This window comes from Cladophialophora carrionii, assembly GCF_000365165.1.
Source record: "Cladophialophora carrionii CBS 160.54 unplaced genomic scaffold supercont1.3, whole genome shotgun sequence".
Classification (NCBI taxonomy): Eukaryota; Fungi; Ascomycota; class Eurotiomycetes; order Chaetothyriales; family Herpotrichiellaceae; genus Cladophialophora; species Cladophialophora carrionii.
The window spans coordinates 2,498,563-2,518,757 of NW_008481828.1; the positions used below are offsets into that span (position 1 = coordinate 2,498,563).

The 20,195-nt window shown below is 54.9% G+C and overlaps 6 protein-coding genes across 6 annotated transcripts; 3 read left to right on the top strand and 3 right to left on the bottom strand.

Annotated features, from left to right (window-relative positions):
• Positions 1–1,191: 1,191 nt before the first annotated feature.
• On the top strand, positions 1,192–2,540 carry G647_04317 (uncharacterized protein; the record flags this gene model as incomplete). The annotated part of the gene is made up of 3 exons (XM_008728661.1): positions 1,192–1,208; positions 1,260–1,440; positions 1,497–2,540. 3 exons carry the CDS (start codon positions 1,192–1,194, stop codon positions 2,538–2,540), a joined length of 1,242 nt encoding a protein of 413 aa, XP_008726883.1.
• A 674-nt stretch (positions 2,541–3,214) lies between these two features.
• G647_04318 (uncharacterized protein) lies at positions 3,215–5,842 on the top strand (the record flags this gene model as incomplete). The annotated part of the gene is made up of 1 exon (XM_008728662.1): positions 3,215–5,842. One exon carries the CDS (start codon positions 3,215–3,217, stop codon positions 5,840–5,842), a length of 2,628 nt encoding a protein of 875 aa, XP_008726884.1.
• A 625-nt stretch (positions 5,843–6,467) lies between these two features.
• G647_04319 (uncharacterized protein) lies at positions 6,468–9,446 on the top strand (the record flags this gene model as incomplete). The annotated part of the gene is made up of 7 exons (XM_008728663.1): positions 6,468–6,519; positions 6,575–6,667; positions 6,722–6,840; positions 6,899–7,121; positions 7,181–7,281; positions 7,331–7,487; positions 7,537–9,446. 7 exons carry the CDS (start codon positions 6,468–6,470, stop codon positions 9,444–9,446), a joined length of 2,655 nt encoding a protein of 884 aa, XP_008726885.1.
• Positions 9,447–11,785: 2,339 nt separating this feature from the next.
• G647_04320 (uncharacterized protein) lies at positions 11,786–13,150 on the bottom strand (the record flags this gene model as incomplete). Its single annotated transcript, XM_008728664.1, has 2 exons — positions 11,786–13,038; positions 13,087–13,150. The coding sequence occupies 2 exons, from the start codon at positions 13,148–13,150 to the stop codon at positions 11,786–11,788; spliced, it is 1,317 nt and encodes a 438-aa protein (XP_008726886.1).
• A 1,664-nt stretch (positions 13,151–14,814) lies between these two features.
• G647_04321 (uncharacterized protein) lies at positions 14,815–17,418 on the bottom strand (the record flags this gene model as incomplete). Its single annotated transcript, XM_008728665.1, has 3 exons — positions 14,815–15,035; positions 15,090–17,271; positions 17,329–17,418. The coding sequence occupies 3 exons, from the start codon at positions 17,416–17,418 to the stop codon at positions 14,815–14,817; spliced, it is 2,493 nt and encodes an 830-aa protein (XP_008726887.1).
• Positions 17,419–18,384: 966 nt separating this feature from the next.
• On the bottom strand, positions 18,385–19,750 carry G647_04322 (uncharacterized protein; the record flags this gene model as incomplete). Its single annotated transcript, XM_008728666.1, has 8 exons — positions 18,385–18,463; positions 18,517–18,961; positions 19,017–19,073; positions 19,139–19,234; positions 19,293–19,425; positions 19,486–19,521; positions 19,574–19,643; positions 19,704–19,750. 8 exons carry the CDS (start codon positions 19,748–19,750, stop codon positions 18,385–18,387), a joined length of 963 nt encoding a protein of 320 aa, XP_008726888.1.
• Between the last annotated feature and the right edge of the window lie 445 nt (positions 19,751–20,195).

Genomic DNA, 20,195 nt, shown 5'->3' on the forward strand with positions numbered 1-20,195 from the left:
TGATGACGATGAAGCCAGTGTCATGTTGAGTGTGATGGTTATCACTATCGCCGAACCAGAATATCACTGCTCCCGTTGGGGACACACATTCACACGCAGGTAGTTGTGTCCACCGTATGGAAGGACCTTGTGATCGACCTCTACACTACATGTCTGTCTCGTAGTAAACCGCCGATTGGTCTATCTTTGGGACTTGAGCGACTGTCAATTAGTCGTTACTTGAGCAGGCGCGGAGGGTTCGCCCAATATCGATCGTGAATACGAGTACCCGGAACACATCTCCTCGGACTGGCTGTCTGCAGACCGTGCACCTTCAGCTCTGCCGCTCGCATAAGGACGTATACTCGTACCTGAAGTCGTTGACCATTCTCACACTCAGCCGCCAAGCTCAGCGACACCTCGGGCAGCAATCTGATGCGGGTAACCAAAATACTACCGTCTGACATGGTAAAGGATGAACGGGTCACAATTTGTCACCTTTGACATTTCCGACATTCTGAAGGCGGACCCCACAGTACGAAGAAACCCAGTCTATCCCTTTACCGCTCCCACCTGTGCCTCGAGGCGCTGTTCGTGGCGCTGATGAGCCCAGATCCCAAAGCTAGCACAGCAACGCTAGGGGCCATAGATCCCTGATCCTTGCATCCGCCCCTTTCAAACCGTCTCCCTGTTCTGCATGCGGTACCTCCCCTGCTCCCAAAGCGTTTGCTTGCACTGGTGCTGACTACCACAGCATGAAGGAACGAGCATCGTGGCACAAACAGTCTCACTGCCATTCTCCCGAAATGCCTTCCCATCTCGCCTTCGTATCCCACGCGGCGAATGGATGCACGCCCACTGGCGGCACTAGATCACCTCTAGCCTCGAGGCTGCTCCTATCTCGACCCCAACGCTCGACCCGCGCAGCGACGCAAGTGAGATGATAAACCGGCCCAATTCCATTCGTGTTCGTCTGCTGCGTCCTCACACCAGAGCCTTGTTCTGACCTTGATATAGACAGCCAGAGTACCAACCCTGTCGGACACACATCTGTCTGTGCTCTCGTTGTCAACCCCTGGGGCCTCGTATTCACGGTCTAGGATCGTCGTGCTTGGGCTGTTGACTCGGAGCTGGGACGCTCTCCCGCGCAAATCTGCAGATCTACACTAGCCTAGGCTTCTCTATTCTGCATACCCCTGCAGAATCTCCAGCATGATCGTCGAGTCTGGGTATGTATATCGCATTCCTGGTCTCAGACATCTTGAACTGACAGGTGCAAGGGCGACGACGACGGCATCAATGGCATCCTCGGCGCCATCTACATCGTCTACATCGACCGCCTGTGCGACTCATGGCACCTCTACTTCGTCACCCGCTACGAAACCCGCAACCACTGTTTCCAAGACGGAGCCGAAACCTATCAAACTGCGGGCGGCTTGCAACCACTGTTTCTCGGCAAAGGTAACATGCATGCCCTTCATTGCGTCTTGGACCCCTGCTGATTTTAATCGGAACAGGTTCGATGCGACGGGAATAAAGAAGGATGTCGCAGATGCTGTGAAAAGAAGTTGTCTTGCGTCTACAGCGAGTCCAGAGTCGGCAAAGTGGTAGGCAAGCGAAGGAAGCGGCCTCTGGACGACTCAATCGGCACGATCAACTCGCAGTCCTGGATCGTCCACAATTCCATCCCTATACAGTCTATTCCCTCGCCGGCCACCACCCATACTTCGGATGAGTCCGGCAAAAGACAGTGCACCGCTCCCACTTGGTCTTCGTATCTCGTCGGAGGTGACCAAAGCTTGCTCAATTTCGAGGAAACCACCGAGTCTCTGAGTGCCCTGGACATGGCAGGCAACCGGAGCTACTCAATGGCCAGTGATCTCAGCTTCTTCAGCAACACCGGCCTGCCGACCCCGAGCCTCAGTCCTCCACAGTTCCCGCGATATCTCTCGCCCGCTCAATTAGAAGCCCGCCCCATTTCCAGACAATCACCATGCCCTGTTGATCCCTCGAAACTGCACCCGCCGAATCGTGGGACCTCGTCTCGCGTGGCCGACATGGCTTTTGAAGACGAGGAGACGGTATGCATCAAGCTATTGGCTCACCTGAAAAGGCACTCTACGGATGACATGCAGCCGCGGGAAATGCAACTTGAGCTGCTGAGGAAGAGCAACGCCGCGGTGCGTCGACTACTACGCAGCAAGTCGATCCAGACGGACTACACGTGCCATCTGTTGCTGTCGAGCATCATCAACCATCTGGTCCGGCTATGTGAAAGGTTATGCCAAGGGCGCCTGGACGAGTCGCAATTTTTCTACGAACAAGTGCACTTTGAAGGCATGCCCGGCTTTTTTGACACTCCGGTCCCGCAGAGCAGCGCCGCGGTTGATCAGGAGTTGGCCGGCAGTCTCATCCAAGAGGTGGGCGTCTTCACAACCGTAGTGGGGGAATTTCTGAAAAAGAAACCCATCTTTGGGTTTCAACATCTGGGTCGGCACGAGACGTTCCACGTCGAGTTAGAGCAGAGGCTGAAGAAGGCTACAGTCTTACTCCAGGCATGACCAGTACGACTACGTTGGCACGGACAACGGGTGGCTGGCCTCGTTAAGTCGCCCGGAGTGCGCAAGCGGATGTTCCGTGCTGGAGATGATAATGATCTACGGACAATGATACCATACGAGTTACACTTAAGCCTCTGCTGTGTCGTGTCCCACTTCCTCGAGTCCGTGCATTCGACAATGCTCCGGTGCCAAATGCTGCATATAAGCCAAGCACTTGCCACTCGAGACATCCGCCGGGCACAGTCCCGCGTCCGGAGTACGGAGTAGTGTCGCGGATGAGCCGCAAGCGGGGCGACCGTCACGGTGATTGGCGGCTCTGCGTCACTCGTACCTCGTATTCTTCCTGAAATCCATCAGACTGCGACCCGCAAGCTGGAGGATGCTCATGTCAGAGCACAGGGGCCACCTCTGTTCAACATCGAGTCGTTGATGACCGGGTCGTGGCTGTCGTTTTTGCCATTCAACGCTCCGCTCTCGTACCAGCCTCTGCCTGCAGAGACAGTTGCGTCGGTGGCAGTCGTACAACCCCGATCGCTGACTAGATGGTACACTGCTGTTGACACGGCCCCCTCGTCCTGCACCGACATTGTCCGGCTCCATCTTGTCCGGCAAATGCAGGCTGTGTTGTCTGGTAGCTGGACTCTGATTCGCGACTGCCGAAGCAGCAGGGCAAGATGATGCGCCTCCGCCGCTACCGGTTGTTTCTGGTGGTGGCGCTCTGCGCGGTTGTCCTGGTGTACCACCTGACTAGGACAGATGCCTGGGATAGCTCATCCTTCGAGGCTCTTGTGGGATTGGGATCACATCACGCTGGGAAACTGACTGCAGATTTACCGACGCAACCTTTTGGTGTCCCAGTGCCTCCCCGAGAAGAGCCTGCGGATCAGCCAGTCCAGCCGCCGCATCCTGCCCTACCACCCAACGACGTTCGGGGCTCTGCTCCTTCGCCTTCGCCTGCTCGAGATACCGCCTCGCCCTCTACGTACGTGCAGGATCCAGCGCGGGCTGTCTCTGAGGAAGAGTTGCTCACAACGCAAACGGGTCTCGATGAACTCGGTTCACATGATGCAGGTCAGGCCAGGGTCAGGCCGCAGCCTCCGGAAGAGGAAACAGTGCACTGGGAGCAACAACAGGAGCATTTTCCGATCCCGTCGCATAGCTTGATACTCTTGCCAACGGGCGAGCCGAAAGCGCTACCCCGGGTACAGTACGACTTTGCGAAGGAGACGTCTACAACGAAGCGGGATCGGACACGGAAGCAGACGGTCATCCGTGAGGCTTTCAAGCATGCTTGGTTCGGCTACAAGAACTATTCACTCCCGCACGATGAGCTCAAGCCCCTCTCCAAGGACGTGGGTGATCCGTTCAATGGGTGGGGAGCCACTCTGGTGGACTCGCTCGACTCTCTGTGGATCATGGGGCTTTACGACGAGTTTGCAGAGGCTGTGGAGGAAGTGAGCAAAATCGATTTCAAGACCTCGGCGCGCAAGGACATTCCCCTCTTTGAGACGGTGATTCGTTATCTCGGCGGACTGATCGCAGCATACGACCTGAGCTCTGGGAGGTACCCAGCCCTGCTGGACAAGGCTGTCGATCTGGCAGACATCCTGATGGGCGCCTTTGACACCCCGAATCGAATGCCCGCCGTCTTCTACAAGTGGGCTCCATCCTATGCGTCGCAACCGCATCGGGCCAGTCCGCACTCGGTCCTGGCCGAGATAGGCTCCCTTTCGGTGGAGTTCACTCGCTTGGCGCAGATTACGAGGGAACCGAAGTACTACGATGCAGTCGCACGCGTTACCAATGCTCTCGAGGATTGGCAGATGAAGACGTCTTATCCGGGTCTTTGGCCGCTGAGACTGGATGCGTCCGGCTGCAAAAGGCCTCAAAAGCCCGAAGACGGCGAGCTCGTCTCCGACTCAGCAGCTGTGGTAATGCCGGAGTCTGTTGCTCCTGAAGAGTTGATCCGGGAAAATGATGACTCGTCTTCGGAAAACTTCCCTGCGGCGGAGTTCCGACCCTCCCGCGAAGATCACGGCGTGAGCCGGTTAAACAAGAGACAGCAGCTGTCCTCTTCGCCACCGCGGGAACAACCTTTGCAGAACAAGGCAGGGGAGACCGGGAAGAAACCTGCGGTCAAACCGCAATGGACCGAGGACGAGTTTGACGACGTCGATTGTGAGCCCCAAGGATTAAGCACCGAGCCGCAGGCGAAGACCCATACCTATGGCATTGGCTCAATGGCCGACTCGACTTACGAATACTTTCCGAAGGAATATGCACTGCTCGGCGGGCTTAATCCTCAATACAGGACCATGTACCTCGACTCGATGAAGGTTGTCCGGGAGGAACTGCTATTTCGGCCCATGACGAAGCAGAACCATGACATACTCTTTTTGGCAAAGAAGAACATCTCGCCCGGGCACAAGGATCCGAAGAAGAGAAAGGAGACCTTCTACGAGGGCACGCATCTCGGCTGCTATGCCGGAGGCATGTTTGCGCTTGGCTCTCGGTTGTTCGATTTGCCGTCTGACATCGCTATCGCGGAAAGGCTTACTGACGGATGCGTTTGGGCGTATGGGTCTACGCCTGCAGGTGTCATGCCAGAGGAGTTCGAGCTTGTGCCTTGCGATAGTCGCACTTCCTGTCGTTGGGACGAAGCCAAATGGCATGAGGCCCTAGACCCACGGCGTGAGGAGAGAATGCAAGCGGCGGAGACATACAATGCCATGCAGCAGAGGCTATACAAGGAGACTCTGGCTGACGTCGATGTGGTTGACGAAGAAGAGCAGGCTGTCCCTTATTCTGTCCTGACGGGCCGCCGTTTGAAGAGGCGAGACAGCCTCACGGATATGGAAGAAGACTCCGCAACACACCCACGCGTGGCAGATGATGCCGACACTGGCACGAACAGTCTGAAGCCAGGCCTCTTCGTGCCCACGGTCCCCTTGTCTCACGAAAAGTACGTAGCGGCCAAGATTCAAGAGCAGCGATTACCACCTGGATATACCAAGATCCAGGCGAGAGATTACCGACTCCGCCCTGAAGCCATCGAGTCGGTGTTCATCATGTACCGACTCACCGGCGACGAGACGTGGCGAGACAAAGGCTGGGCCATGTTCGAGGCAGTCGACAGGGCCACCAAGACGGAGATTGCCAATGCTGGCATCAAGGACGTGACCAGCCTCCTCCAAGAGCAGCAAGACACAATGGAGTCGTTCTGGCTCGCCGAGACGTTGAAGTATTATTATCTGCTTTTTAGCGAGCCGGACTTGATCAATTTGGATGATTATGTTTTGTAAGTGACTGCTTGATATATGGCCCTGCAGCAACCTACTGACCTGAGATACCAGGAATACAGAGGCACATCCATTCCGACGGCCGAAGCCGGTGTAAACGGGGCCTGTCTAGCCAGAGTCTCGAGAGACGACGACGGCTCATCTGTACAGCATCATAGATTAGTGTCTGCATGGACGATGACTGATTCCACACACCTAGTTCACTGCCCTTAACATTATCCTCGTATACAAGTGGGCCGGCGTCGCCAACTCTGTAGACATCAAGCTCCACCAGCGTCAAACAAGCCGTAGCGGAGACGGCCCTTGACAGGCTGTAACCATGGCACGGTGGCCGTCACCACCACGTGCATTCTCGCGTACCTCGTACCGCAGGTGTCACGCTGATCCGGGCTTTCCAGCTGCAACCACGGCGTCATCAGCGACGGCCCCATCCCCGAACTTGGAAGCCCGTTCACTCCACACTTCCCATGACAGCTGCGACACTCTGAGTTCACGCTCGCTCTCGTGATGCTGGCGTGGCAATTATCGCTGAATGTCCGTGCACCACTGCGCCTCTTCTGGGTTCAAGGAGAGCGTCTGATCCGCTTGTGACCTCTGAGCGACTCGACGACATGAAGCGATTCATAGCATGGAACACGAGGTTACTTCAGACTTCGAGGACGAACAACAGTTCTGGATCGGTAGGGACAGACATCTTCCCAGGCCTCGGTCAGGGCTAATATCTCCGCCCTGCAGTTCTCGAGGAGACAGTCTCAAAGCAATGTGACACGCATGACAGCATCGACGACACTTTGCGATCCTACATAGACCTGATCGGCTCTTGTCGCGGTGAGTAGTTCCACCGCCAGACCACCGCTGCGCTGACTTTGGCCGATGCCATAGGACGCTTCCTGCCTTCCGACTATGATCTCGGCCGATGCGCCTTGAAGCTCCAAGAGTCGCCGCTGTTCGCTGCCCATGCCGACTACGTCTGCCGCCAGTTCGTTCATTGTCTGATCGAGGTGCGTCGAAATAAGAGCTAGGATTTCCATGTGCTGGACTCACACACAATTTACTCAGGATGACGAGCCGAACGTGGTGCTGGCTGCAACGTCGTTTTTGATTGCTCATGCTCGTGCGAACGAGGCAACCTACCAGCTGTTGAACGACGAGGGCGCGTTCCCGCGACTGATTGATCTGATCTCGAGTCCGAAACAACATGGCCACGAAGGAATACACAGACTCCTCATGGAGCTGCTTTATGACATGTCGCGCATCCAGAGGATCAAGACCGACGACTTGGGTACGTGATCAGCTCAGACGAGCGAACACTGGCTGATGTGACTACCTCCTGTGGAACAGCCCGCGTCCATGATGAATTTGTCAAGATGTTGTTTGAGATCATCGAGCAGGTCTCGGACGACGTCGATGACCCCTACCATTATCCCACCATTCGCGTTCTGGTAGGCTGTTCCTCAACACCGAGCGCATCCGACCTAACAAGTTCCGCAGCTAGTTCTCAATGAACAGTTCATGGTCGCCGCCCACGACCCGGTCAGTGGTCAAGCTCCGGCTCCCCTGACAAATAAAGTGATCAAGGTGCTTTCTGCTCACGGCAGTGCCTACAAGACCTTTGGCGAGAACATCATCCTATTGCTAAATCGTGAAGGTATGGCACCCGTGGTCTTATTGACGTACGATTTTTCTGACCTGCCCAGACGAAACGTCTCTGCAGCTCTTGACTCTAAAGCTGCTCTACCTCCTTTTCACCACGCCGCCTACATATGAATACTTCTACACGAACGACCTGCGTGTCCTGGTCGATATCTTGATTCGGAATCTGCTGGATCTGCCCGAAGAGGCTTCATCTCTGCGTCATACATACCTTCGAGTCCTGTACCCGCTGCTCGAACATACCCAGCTCCAGCACCCTCCACACTACAAGAGGGACGAGATTCGGAAATTGTTGCTCGTGCTGGGTGGCGGCCATGTCACAGATCAAAATGGCACTCAAGAGGGTCTCCATCACTGGGGTCATTTTGACGACGTAGATGAGACGACGAAACGCCTTGTCAAGCGATGTGAAGGTGTGAGTTGGCTGACGGACCCGGCGACGGAACCGCCGATGCAAGCAGAATCGCCTACAGACGATGTGGCATCCGACGCGTCGTCACCGACCTCTCCGACGAAGGCTGTTCCGCCAGCTCTCCCAGCGCCCCGGAAACTCAAGAAGCGAAACTCCACGAAAAATTCCATCCTGACCATTGGTCAGTATCTGACGCCTCAACTCGAAGGTGCGAGGCAGTCGAGTTTGAGCATGATGGCAGTCGCAGCGCAGACGGAGAAGCCAGGAGTCATTACCCCAAGCAGGAATCCAAGTCTGAAAAACAACTTGCGCGCGGCGATAATGCAGAAGAAGGAGAAGCCTCCGCCGCCTCAGGCGAGACGGTCTGGCGTGATGAGGATGAAGGCCCAGAGAATGGAGAGTGACACGGAAATTGCGACCGCCGAAATACTAGAGAACGAACCGGTCACAACGAGACCTGGGAACGAACCGGCGACCACGAAAACTGAAAATGGACAGGCAACAACGAAGCCTGAGGCTGATGACAGTCCCCAAAACCCGCCTCGTCATCATCACCACCATCCTCCTATACCGTTCCACCACCATCACCACCGTCACGGCAAGCCCCTAGCTGATGTTGCAGACAAGGAAAAGGTCAAAGAAAAGGAGAAGCCACCACCGCCGATCCCGACTCATCACAGGGGCCTGCCTTTCAGCAAGAAACCTCCACCTGCCCCGAAAGCGAGACGGAGAAAGGGAAGGGAAGGTAGTGGTGACAGCACACGAGAACCTGGGAGATTCAGCGTAAATCTCCCCTCTATAATCACGACAACAACATCGGGCAAGAAAATACCCGAGGACAGTCCATTTTCACCGGTGGACCAGATATTAAGTCCTTCAGAGTCAGACTCCGCGTCGACACTTGAGAGCCGGGCAAAGATGCCTGTTAGCGAGGCTCTGGAAAAGGCCCAAGTTGGAGCGCTCGAAAAGATCCAGGAGACAATGGAGCAATTCGAGCTCGAAGAGAAGTCGCCAGACGAGGCCGATGCTGGAAATAAACCCGCATTAGCACCCTTGGAAGAAGATGTAATCGAAGAGGCCGGCCACGAAAACATTGCCCATCCGCCAGTACACGCCGAAAAGCTAGCCATGTCCCGCGCGCATTCCCAAGAAGAACTTGACCAACCCTTCCACGACGCAGTCACAAACCAAATGCTCTCGCCGTCGCCATCATATTTGGCACAATCGCGAACTCTCTCTTCTGGCGCAACGGGGGAAGACAGTGCCACCCCTTCCGAGTCAATCACGCCAATTATATCGCAGACCATACCCACAGTTGTTGGCATACCTAGCGTCGAGAAAGCGGTGGAGCATCCTCAAACTGAAATGCAGATGCCTAGGATGGTTCTTACCCCGCCGGCGCAGGAGCCCTCACGGGGTGTCCCGGGGCCACAGTTCGAGATGGAAAGGAGTCCGTTCCTAACGGATGAAGAAGTGGAAGAAGAGACAGATCAGACAGATGATGACGAGCTTGACAAGGCCGATGCACCGTCGAGTATCTAGCATTGATGACTAGAAAAGAGGCGAGCGAGCGAGCGAGCAATCAAGTAAGCGAGCAGGTAGTCGAGCAGTCGAGCAATCGAGCAATCGAGCAATCGAGCAATCGAGCAATCGAGCAATCGAGCCAGCCTGATCTTAAGATGCATGTCTAGAGGCCGGCCTACTCTTCAGTTGGCACGGTGGACCAAGAGATATGTGGTATGTACAGCAGATTCACAAGAACCATACGGAGTACACGTTACTGTACGGGACTGAACAGATGAGCCAGGAATGGAAAAGGCCGGGCGTTGTTAAACAGTTAAAACCCGAGTAATTGATTGACTATGAAAGAGACACGCGCGAGACAATAAATACCACTAAATATGTATGTATGTATGTATGTATGTACGTATGTATGTATGTACGTATGTATGTATGTATGTATGGATGGATGGATGGATGGATGGACTTCTAAGTACCGTCCTTAGCTGCCTGTTTACTCTCTTTATCCCAGAAGTCGTCTTTATGGGATTCGCCATGTGGTCCCCCGCTGCTCTACAGAGCCAATACAGCAATGTACAGAAGACAAGTATCCTCGAACTCCTTGAGCATGGTGTAAAACGGGCTAGCAACTTTCCGAGTGGGCGACAGAGAGCGGCCCGCCGCTTATTCATTGCATTGAGTAGTTTACGCTACGTTTTCATTTGACGACTTTCAAAGGATAGATAAAGTACCTGTATGGGGAAATAGACATTCGACGAGGCGAGAGGAGAGGAGACACTGTCGATCAAGGCAAGACGCAGAGTGAAGGGGATGAAGTGAATCAATGGATGAGTGAGTGGCTGGGGTGGATGGATAGAACACCTGGGTACGATACCTGAGTCTGAGTGCGAGTGCGAGGACGAGGACGAGGACACAAGAGGAGGTATATGAACAGGGACATGAACACATGAACAGGACACAGACATTGATATGGAAGTGAAATGAGCATGAACATGAATATAGAAGTGATTATGAAAATTGAACACACCGTACTCCGCACCTCATGGACAAAAAATCAACCAAACCAACCGACCCCTGTCACAGACCCCGTACGTCCCCGTACACCTCGTACTCGTAAGCCTCGTCCCCTTCCAATAAAGCCAAACACAGTCAGTCAATCAATCAACCAGCCCTACCTACTCGTCTGCTCGTACTCGTACTCGTACGCGTGCTCGAACTGTCCCCTGATATTGTTGGGCCTCTACCAATTCCGAGTCCTTGTCTTCCGGGGGAGGTTCTCTCATGTGGGTGTCCGCAGAAAGCAGAAAGGAAGAAATGAAGCCGGTGTGGGCCAGGGAGACTCGAGTATGTAGGTACATATATCTAGACGGACGTGTTCTCCGTACTGTGTAATCCGTACTGTATACCGTGTGCGAGTTACGACTACAGACGGAGCGGGTGACCGAGACACGCGCGTGTTGGGACAATGCGTCGGTGCCGTTTCTGTTTTGGAGCGAGGACTGGGAAAACGGGCTCCCGATCGTCTCATTGATTTACTTCCTCTGCTTGGAGTGAAGGCTGGAAACGGCCCTCGTCTTATTGATTTACATCCTCATGTCGATCCTGTAGATCTGAGATGTTCAAGGGTGGCTCAGCTAATCGTCACCTCGGTGGCAAGAGATTGTCTTTCCTGACTCTTAAAAGTCCGAACACACTAGCGACTCACTCAACCAGGCAGTATCAAAAGCAAAGTAAAAGGGAAGGACTTGTATGTGTTGAATGGTTGAAATGCTATCTACTACCCATGCTCTGAGAGGGCACTGTTGGCTGGGTCTGGAAAGTAAGAAGCATTCAATAGCCAAAGCTCTCTGATATCCTGCGGCTGGCTGGCCATGATGACCTGCACGCCTCGGTACCCCTTGCATATCCTGAAAAGATCGAGGCGGTGGTCCTGCTGAACCCTACAGACCCGGTCCAGGCAAGGAGGACATCAGGTACCGACACTGGAATCCTGATATCTCTTGCTAACAGTACCGATCTGACCAGGTTCATGGACCTCACAGGGGGTGAAGTTGGGAATGGAAAAACTGTGCTTGGGTATCTTGTCGAAGATGAAAAACTGAAAAGGAAAATGTCGGGCTGAACGCATGCTCTGAAGCTCTGTGACCCCCGACGCCAGAACGCCATCGCTGATAGACGCCCATGGTAGACAACGTGAAAGGCTCTGCTTGAGTGTTTCTGACTGCGATTGGTCGTTCCGACGCCGAAATGTATGCGGGCTCTTGCCATCACTTCGTCATGCTGTGCACCCGGCGGTGTTGTGTACTCTTGAACAAACCACGATCTGCGGAGATCAGTTCGGACCAGGGCCGAGCATCGACCTAATGGCCGTAGATGCCGAAATGTGGCTCGACACCGAAAGCTCCAGCAGGCTTGTAACTCGCATCGTACGCCTGGAAGAGGAACAAGCCTCCAGGGTTTCCAGCGAAAGCGGCCTTGAGACTGGCAACGGCAGCCTGTTGATTCTCAGGCGAGGGGATCGCTAGACCATTGGCGCCTCCCTCGTACGGCCAGCCAGATTCCGTGACAATAATGGCTTTTCCGTTCGTCTGGATATTGCCGATGATGTTCTTAACGAAGGTGCCGGCGTTTGCAGCGGCGGTGTTGGCATCGAAGAAAGCGTGGGCGTTGACAGCACAGTAGTCGGATGCCTGGCAGATCTGAGGATGGGCAGTGTGCGCCATGAAAGTGTCAACCGCGACCACGTTCTTGGTGTACCCGGCAGCCTGCAGTTGAGCGCGGCCACTGTTGATCGCATCAGCGATTTGACCGGGGTTACCGCCTTGATTGATGACTTCGTTGCCAATGACCACGGTATCGATGGGGCCCCAATTTCCTTTGATCATGCCGATGAGGATTGACAGATCACCATTAACGTTACCGATACCGTTGAGACCGAGAGTGACCGAGAAGCCCGCGGCGGCGGCAGCAGCGGTGGCCACACTAAGGTCACAGCCGATATCGTAGAAGCGGATCTTCGAAAACCCTTGGGTAGAGAGGAAGCCGAATTCAGAGTTCAACTGGGCCTGAGGCTTGCAGCCATTGGAACCAATGAGTTCGAAGTCGATACCAAAGCCACCACCGGCTGCACTGGTGTCAGAACTGGCTCCGCCATGGCCGCCGTGCATGCCTTTGTTTGCAATTCTATCGTCGGGGGCTGCGGCCACGCTGGGCTCGGCTGAGGTGGGAGCGGCAGTAGCAGCGTCAGGGTCGTCAGTAGTCAGAGGAACGGGGGAGTTGGTGGCCTCTGCTGGTGCGAGATAGACCGAGAATACACTGTCTGGGATGGAAGTTGTAGGAGCAGCAGAACTTTCAAGCGTCTCCATGGAAGCCTCGAGTTCGGAAGCGAAGGCAGCATTCGCAGCGAGTGTAGGGGTGACAGCCAAAGAGATGGTTTCGGAGCTTGAGGGAAGAGTGGTGGGTGTTGGGTGGCCGTGGTACTCGGTCGAGAGGACATTGTTGAACTGATCGACCCAGACGACAGCATTGTTGGCGGTAACGGTAACAACGTCGGTGACGGTCGAGTATTCAGTCTCGACACGGCGTGCGGCGTGTTGGTGACGGTGATTATCTCCTGATACAAGTAAGTGTCTGCGCGCCGCATGTCGATCTGGAGACTTACCATGCGGAACAGCCAACACGACTGGCGCGCACACAGCGGCGACACTCAAGAGAGTGGCTTTCATGGCGACTGATGCAGTGAATGTGGTGTGCTGATAGCAGCGGAATGAGCGGCAGGACCTATATTCTCGAACGACAGACGAAGTAAGCTGATCAGTCCACCGGCCTGCGGTTTTGCAAGAAGTGAAAAAGGTGGCTCAAGGCAAGATAGCCTGCGAGGTCCGCCAACGATCGAGTGCCGTTTGCGGGGCGTATAGCCAGTCTTGTATAGAGAGAACAAGGAAATTGCCAGTCAATGCCTTGGTGACCCAAGCACTGTCGCCCAATCGCCTATGTAGCCAGCCCAAGTCACCCGCGCCCTCTTTGTTGCGCACCCAGCCAGAAGACAAAGCACAGACAGTAGAGAACTGATTCTGGCCTGTCTTGCCAGCGGCCGCTTCTGGGACAGTCAAGAATGCACACGACCTTCAGGTGTGTCCCCAGGCGACGCTGAAAGCAGGCTTTTTTGCGTCGCAGCTGCGGACTGCGCGCAAGGGCAAGATCGATGCGCAAAAAATTCACACGGCAAGGTGCGACGAAGGAAATGTTGTTACTCACCAATACGGTCGCGAAGCAGCGTCGTGGTGTTTTGTGGGCGTGTCGAAGGGTTGCACCAATGTTGAGGTTGTTGTCAGGACGGGCTCAGGAATGTAGGTCGGATTCCGAGGCGACGGCGGCAGAATTTGTAGTCGCGGTCAGCGCGTGCGCAGATATCATCTTCTCGCCTTGGCAAATCCGCTGCCAGTGACATTAGAGCGCGTGAACTGCCGGACCGTGACGAGGGAGGATATGGCTGTACGCAGCTACTGTTGATGGCCGTGTGCTCAGTGGTGAAGTGGTGAAGTGGTCAAGTGCCTTCCCTCACCTTCATCTTTCCAGCTTGGTCACCCACACGAGGTCGACTTTCACACCTCGGAAAGCTCCTAAATGGTTCAGTCCGCCTGTCATCAGGCTGATCCCGCAGCAGTTTGTCCATCACAAGCGAGTGAAAGCTGGGTAAGCCCGTGACTTGGACTAATGTGTGATTCGGGATAAAAAGGGTTGAGGGTCAGGCTCCGATCCGCCCATGACGGCCAGCAGACGACTCATTCGACATCGTGACAGCTACACTGGGCATTCTCAGCGAGCAACATCAGACCGTAGCTGGTTACATGTCGAGTCTCTCGGACGCCGAGCGTGAGGAAGACTTTTGGTACTCCGCCAAGTTCGCTGAACACCACCGGCTCAGATTTGCGCTGGAGTGAGTCTCTTACAATAGTCTCTTCGAATCAAGCACTCTGCAGAAAGATGTACCCTACGCTGAAGCGTTACTGAGACACCACCTCACCAGACTCAACAAGGAGAAATGAAGATTGACGCTGCCTGTTATCAGTGTCGATGTTGGCTTCATAGTCTAGCCGTACCGAGTCTAGCGTTTGACTTCCGATCCTGACGGACTTCTCCGCAGAGCCTCGTCAGTGTCATCAGCCTGGCCTTGAACGCCGCGCCACCCATTCCTCGCACTGTCCTGACCCAGCTGATGCTCGTCGACACTGTGCAATAATCTGTTCCGGTAGCGGGAGCTCAAGAGGCCGAGCCGCATTGCAGTCATCAGCTCGTAATATAAAGCCCTCCCACCTCTGTCTCGTAGCCAAGGTCGTAGACGCCGCAAAGGATGTCGGTTCTCCACCCGCTTGGATATGTCCACACATCAACCTCCCCTCTCGCCAAAATCTTTCGCCCACTTCTCAAACTCCTCGAGTCCCTTCTTGCTAACGCTTGGCCGAATGCTCTCTAGACTTGCCTCGAAGTCAACCATCTGAATTGGTCGAATCTGCTCCTTGGGCGTGTACAAAAGGGCTTCGCCAAGGTGTCGCAAAGGTCCCATTGCAGCATCTTTCGCCAGTGCTGTAATGTCTGAGCCTGAGTATCCTATTCCTCTTGGTTAGCGCTGTCGCGTCGACTGGGCATCAGCAGAGTACTCACCCTCTGTCAATTCCACCAACCTCCTGATATCCTCCTCGCTCAAGTCGTGTTTCTGATGCCCGAGCAACGTCCGGATCTGGGTATCTCTGGTCTCTGCCTCTGGTAACGGGATGTACTGCCGTCTAACAAACCGCCTTCGTGCCGCATCGTCAATATCCCACGGGCAATTTGTTGCCGCGAGCACCAAAACCCGGCTCGCATCCCCAACCGTTGTGTCTTTCCCCGCCGCTGCTCTCTGCAAGTCAGACCATTGAATCAGAAACTCCGTCTTGCTTCGCCGGGAGGCTTCATGCTCGCTCGACCCACTCCTCGCGCTGAGCAAGGAATCAATCTCGTCCACAAAGATGATGCTCGGCGCAAGTGCCTTCGCCAGCGCAAATAACGCTCGCACCAATTTCTCCGACTCGCCGTGCCATTTACTAGTCAGGCTACTAGCGCTGATGGCGAAGAATGTGCTCTTGCTTTCCGTGGCAACGGCCCTTGCGAGCATCGTTTTACCTGTCCCGGGCGGTCCGAACAGGAGCATGCCGCGAGCAGGTTCTCGTAAGCCCATAAACAGATCGGGTCTCAGAAAGGGGTATACCACGGCCTCCTTCAAGGCCTTCTTGGCTGCCGACAGCCCAGCGACATCATCCCAGTGTACTTCATCGCCTTTCACCACAATCTCATTGAGAATCTGTTTAGCAGCGTTTTCGTCCAGTCCTTTGGGTAGGTTCTTGAGGAGTTCCTTCATTCTTTTCTCCTGCGCGGATAGCCCGTCATCGTCTTCTGGCAACTCGCCGTCCGTGGATGGTGGAGTGATGGTATTTGCGCTCGGTGCTCTGGCCCCTTTGGGTCGTCTGGGCCTGTCCGGATTCCGCTTCGGTGTTTCATCTTCGGTGTCGGAGTGCACATCCCGTGTCGGTGGAGAGCGTCCTCTCGTGTCCAGCGCTGTGCCTGCGGCACCGACCGGTTTCCGACTGATATGAGACGAGCCGCCGGTGGTCGCAGGCCTCGGGTAGGCCTTTTCAAGTATGTTCCTCGCAAGCGGTTGCGGGACATTGTGTACCTTCGGAGGATATTCCCGGCGATACGTAATTTCTGGGGCTTTGGGTAGAGACGCTGGAGATCCTGTCCTTGCTTTGGCAACTGGCGGGCTTAGAGGTGGGGCATGTTGGGGCGGTGGAGGCGGTGCTCTCTCAGGTTCTGAGTCCAAGTCAATGAGACTTGGTGCAGATTCTGAAGTCAACTTCAGGCTCTCCATCGACCTGTTGATGATGGAAGGTGCCGGGACGGTTGTCGAGCTCGAAACGTCACGGTATCCTAGTTGTTGGGTGTAGTCAGGCACACTAAGTAGGGATGAAGCGTTAGACTTGCGCTGTTCTTCATATCGAGCTGTTGCTTCTTGGTCGATACTTCGGCGTGCCGCTGTCGCACTCAATCTTGCTTCGATGGTAGGATCTGATTCCGGTCGTTGAGGATAAGAATTCTTCCGCGGTTGAGAGTCCCACGCCAATCCCGCAGCTTTCATGGTTTCCGCTCGTTTATCACGACTCGAGGTCGACCGATATTTCATGAAACCTCGTTTTTCGGGCCGTAACGTGGTTCGCATGGGTTTCCTTCCGTGATCGGGGCTGGGGCTTCTCGAAGCCTTCGTAGAGGGCACGGGCAACGTTGGCGGAATTCCCAGAGGTGACGAGCGCACTCTAGATATTGGAGAAGAGCTGTCGGTCACGGCATGCTCGCTGCTTCGACTAACTCCTAGCGGTGGTCGTGGAGGTAAAGCCGGGGTGGCATTGGGTAGTTCGGACATATGCATGGGCGGTACGGTCTCTCCCCCCAGCCACGATCCGTGCTGCTCAGGCTTGGGCGTAGTCGCAGGTGAAGGGTTTGCTTTGGTCTTTTGGAGTCGTTTGCCTCCACCATTTCCACTCCCGTGGCCGCTCCCTGTGCTGTTGCCGTTTCTGTGCTCGAACTTCTCTTCCTTTCGCTGTTCAACCCCGACGTCCATCCGGCTTCGCTTCAGGGTTTCGAGCAGGTCCACCCGTTCCTTGCATTGCATCTCCAGCTCTTTGAGAGAGTCGTAAAGCGCGCGCTCGGTCTCCGACTTGGGCGAGTAATTCGAGGAGAGATTATAGGCCTTGTAATAGTTGATCTGGTCTAGTGCCGACTTCCATGAGCGCAGAGCCTCTGCCTCGTTGCCCTAGAGAAGAGAGTGAGTCACAGACCGATCGCGCATGCCCAGCGGGAGGATCTTTACCTGGCCTTCGAAGAATATGGCGGTAGAGCATTGAAGATAGGCCTCATCGTAGGTCTTTTGCATGGACGAGGAAGGCTTGCTCCGAAACATCTTGCCTGCTGAATCGACTTGGACATGCTCAGAGAGGTCGCATACAAAAATGAGAGACGGAAAGAGTGAGATCTGCTAGATTGCTTGAGTTCACTGTAGGACGGAGGCTGAGCCTCGCATCAATTGACCCTTGTGGAGGCGGAAAGGCAATATGAAGCAGGCAGTCACCATATGCGATGCCGTAGGAACCAGTCCCGCTGTCCGTTGCCCGCAGTCCGCTGCGCACACACGATGCCCGCGCATACGTCACCGGACCTGCCAGACCAAGACTAAGGGACGAGCGTTTGGCCAGCCATCACGCGAGCTTTAAGATGCCCGGTGCTCATGAGTGGTCTTGTCCCAGTGACGGTACTGTATGCCAGTATCTCTCCTAGGAGGATGACTTCCAAAAGTAAACAGAGGGGCCAGTGGCCCTCGTCACGCTCGAAAACATCAGAGACCCGCCAGGTAAGCACAGGCACGGAGTACCAAACAAGCATCCGGCTACCATATATTCATCTTCATTGCTGATGAGCCGGTCTATTTCCTTTGGGAGAAAGCCGAGGAAAATGATCAAGTCGCTCATTGCAGCCCACTTTTGGTAAATGTACAGTATTATCCAGAAGTCTCACCCAGACTCTGACCTGGTCCACCGACATGGAACGAACTGTCGGGAGCCGCTCATTGCCACAACGCCTTTTTGCCCGCATTCCCATGCCTGGCCAGGCATATGAAAATCGCGCCTGCGCCCTGCTAGGTGGATAGCATGCATTCATGCTCCTAGAATGGAGAGATAAGTGCAATGCCGGGTGGGCCGTCCCCCCAAAAGCACCTTCAACTGGGTATCTTTCTTCGCGTATAATCCGAATACGGAGCCATCCATGCCGGGAAGTCCCTCCTTCTGCCGACCTGAACCCCTCGCTGATGGCGGCCCCGGAATCTCCGGCCGTCGACGAGACAACGCGATCAGCTTGGCCGGTTGCTGAATCATAACTTGTTCGCACTGAGAGCCTGCTCTTCTCGAAGCGTTCTCTTGAAGTATGCCTTTGCCATTTCGTATGACGACCTATAACACAATATTAGCTGCCGCGGCGGTGACATCCGCGAAACAAGGCCTACCAGCAGATGGCGGTGCTTGGCATGGTCGTGATGATTCTGGGCCGCCAACCCCTCATGAAACCACTCCAGCCAAACTCGTTCTTGACAATCGCAGCAGCGTGGAACAAGCCTCGTACGTTGCGAATATCGTCTCGTTGGCTGAGTCCTCTCGTCTGTAAGAGTGTCTTGATCACGTCCAGCGGCGTGGTGATGCCCGCGGCAAATGCTCCGGCCAAGCCACCAGCCACGCAATGTGTAATCGGGTCATATTCTTTCCGCGGATTCATGATTTTCGACAACGACTCGTAGGCCATGAACTGTGTCGCCGTGAAGGGGACCGTCATACACAGTGTCGTTGGATAGGATACGTAGAATGCGGATAGACCTTCGGCGCGCCAGACCGAGCGGGCGCATTGGGTTATGGATCTGTAAGTCGAGCCGTGCACCTGCATGCGTTGCTTGATGACTGCAAAGACGCCGTCAGCACCATCTCTTGAAATCGAGGAGGAAAAGATGCGCACCGTCAAAAGGGTTCATGAGCGCATCACTCGCGATTGTTGCGCATGCACCACTCGCAGCTGTCGTCTCAATTAGCGCCTTCGTCCCACTCCAGCAGGATCTTGCAAATCGATGGCTTCCATACCAGCTGCGAGAGGATGATGTTTGCCATCTGCTTTGTTTCCGCCAGCCGCCTCCTTCACAAACTCGTAAGTGCCAAAGTATACAGCATGAGCAGGGCCTGTAATGAAATATTAGAGTTGTCTCTGTATTCCCAGTCTCCGAGCGGCAAAACGCACCTGCGCCCACGATGACGCTGGTCACACCGCGCCATAATGTCCGCAGGCCTTCTATTCGGTATATCGTCGAGACTGCATGGGATAATCCCGTATATAGACCGCCGGCCGAAGGATTTATGATTTGCATTCGTGTCTGTGGGAAGAAGCCCAGGTTAGCCACTTCCTAAGCCATTGCACCAAGCTGGAGACGTACCTTCATCAAGTCCACTGGATACATCACCGTGTGCTCCTAAGATTCCTGTCAGCCTCTCTGCCATGGTAACTCGTGATCGGGCCCGTACTGCAATGCCTGCGAAAGCGCCGGCCAACATATTGTGTCCGAGTCCATAGTTCGGTGGGAGGGCTTCATAGCTGCGACTTGGTCAATTCCCACGATGCGTTCCGGAACCTCGCTGCCCGAGGCAAACTTACTCGAATTCTTCACCAGGTACTGCATCCGGGCTATTCAACGCTGGCATATTCTCTGCGGTCAATGCCGCCGGGAATTTGGCTGACGTCGCCACGATTGCAGATTGATATGTCTCGGCCGTCGCTTGCACTTGGTGTAAGGTGACTTGCCCGGGAGGTGCAGCAGGTGACTTCAGCGAAGCCTCGCACGAAAAAAGAGCAAGACGCTTCTGTGGATCAGGACGTGGTAGAGGCGCAGGCGATTGAGCGGGAGGAATATTATCAGATGGAAGTGCTAGGCTAACGATGGCCCGGGCGAGAACTATCAGATCGCCTTCCCAAAGATTTTGTTCCTTGAGCCAAAATTCGAGCCAGGGTAGCAAGAGCTAGCTAAGTGGTTGGTTGGCCGCGGGCCTCTACGGCTTGGATGACGCTGCAGTGGCCCTGGTGGCCTGCAATTCTGCCAGAGCTTGCGGTCTGCCACTGCACCGATGATGCCTGTGACGCCGTCCTTCA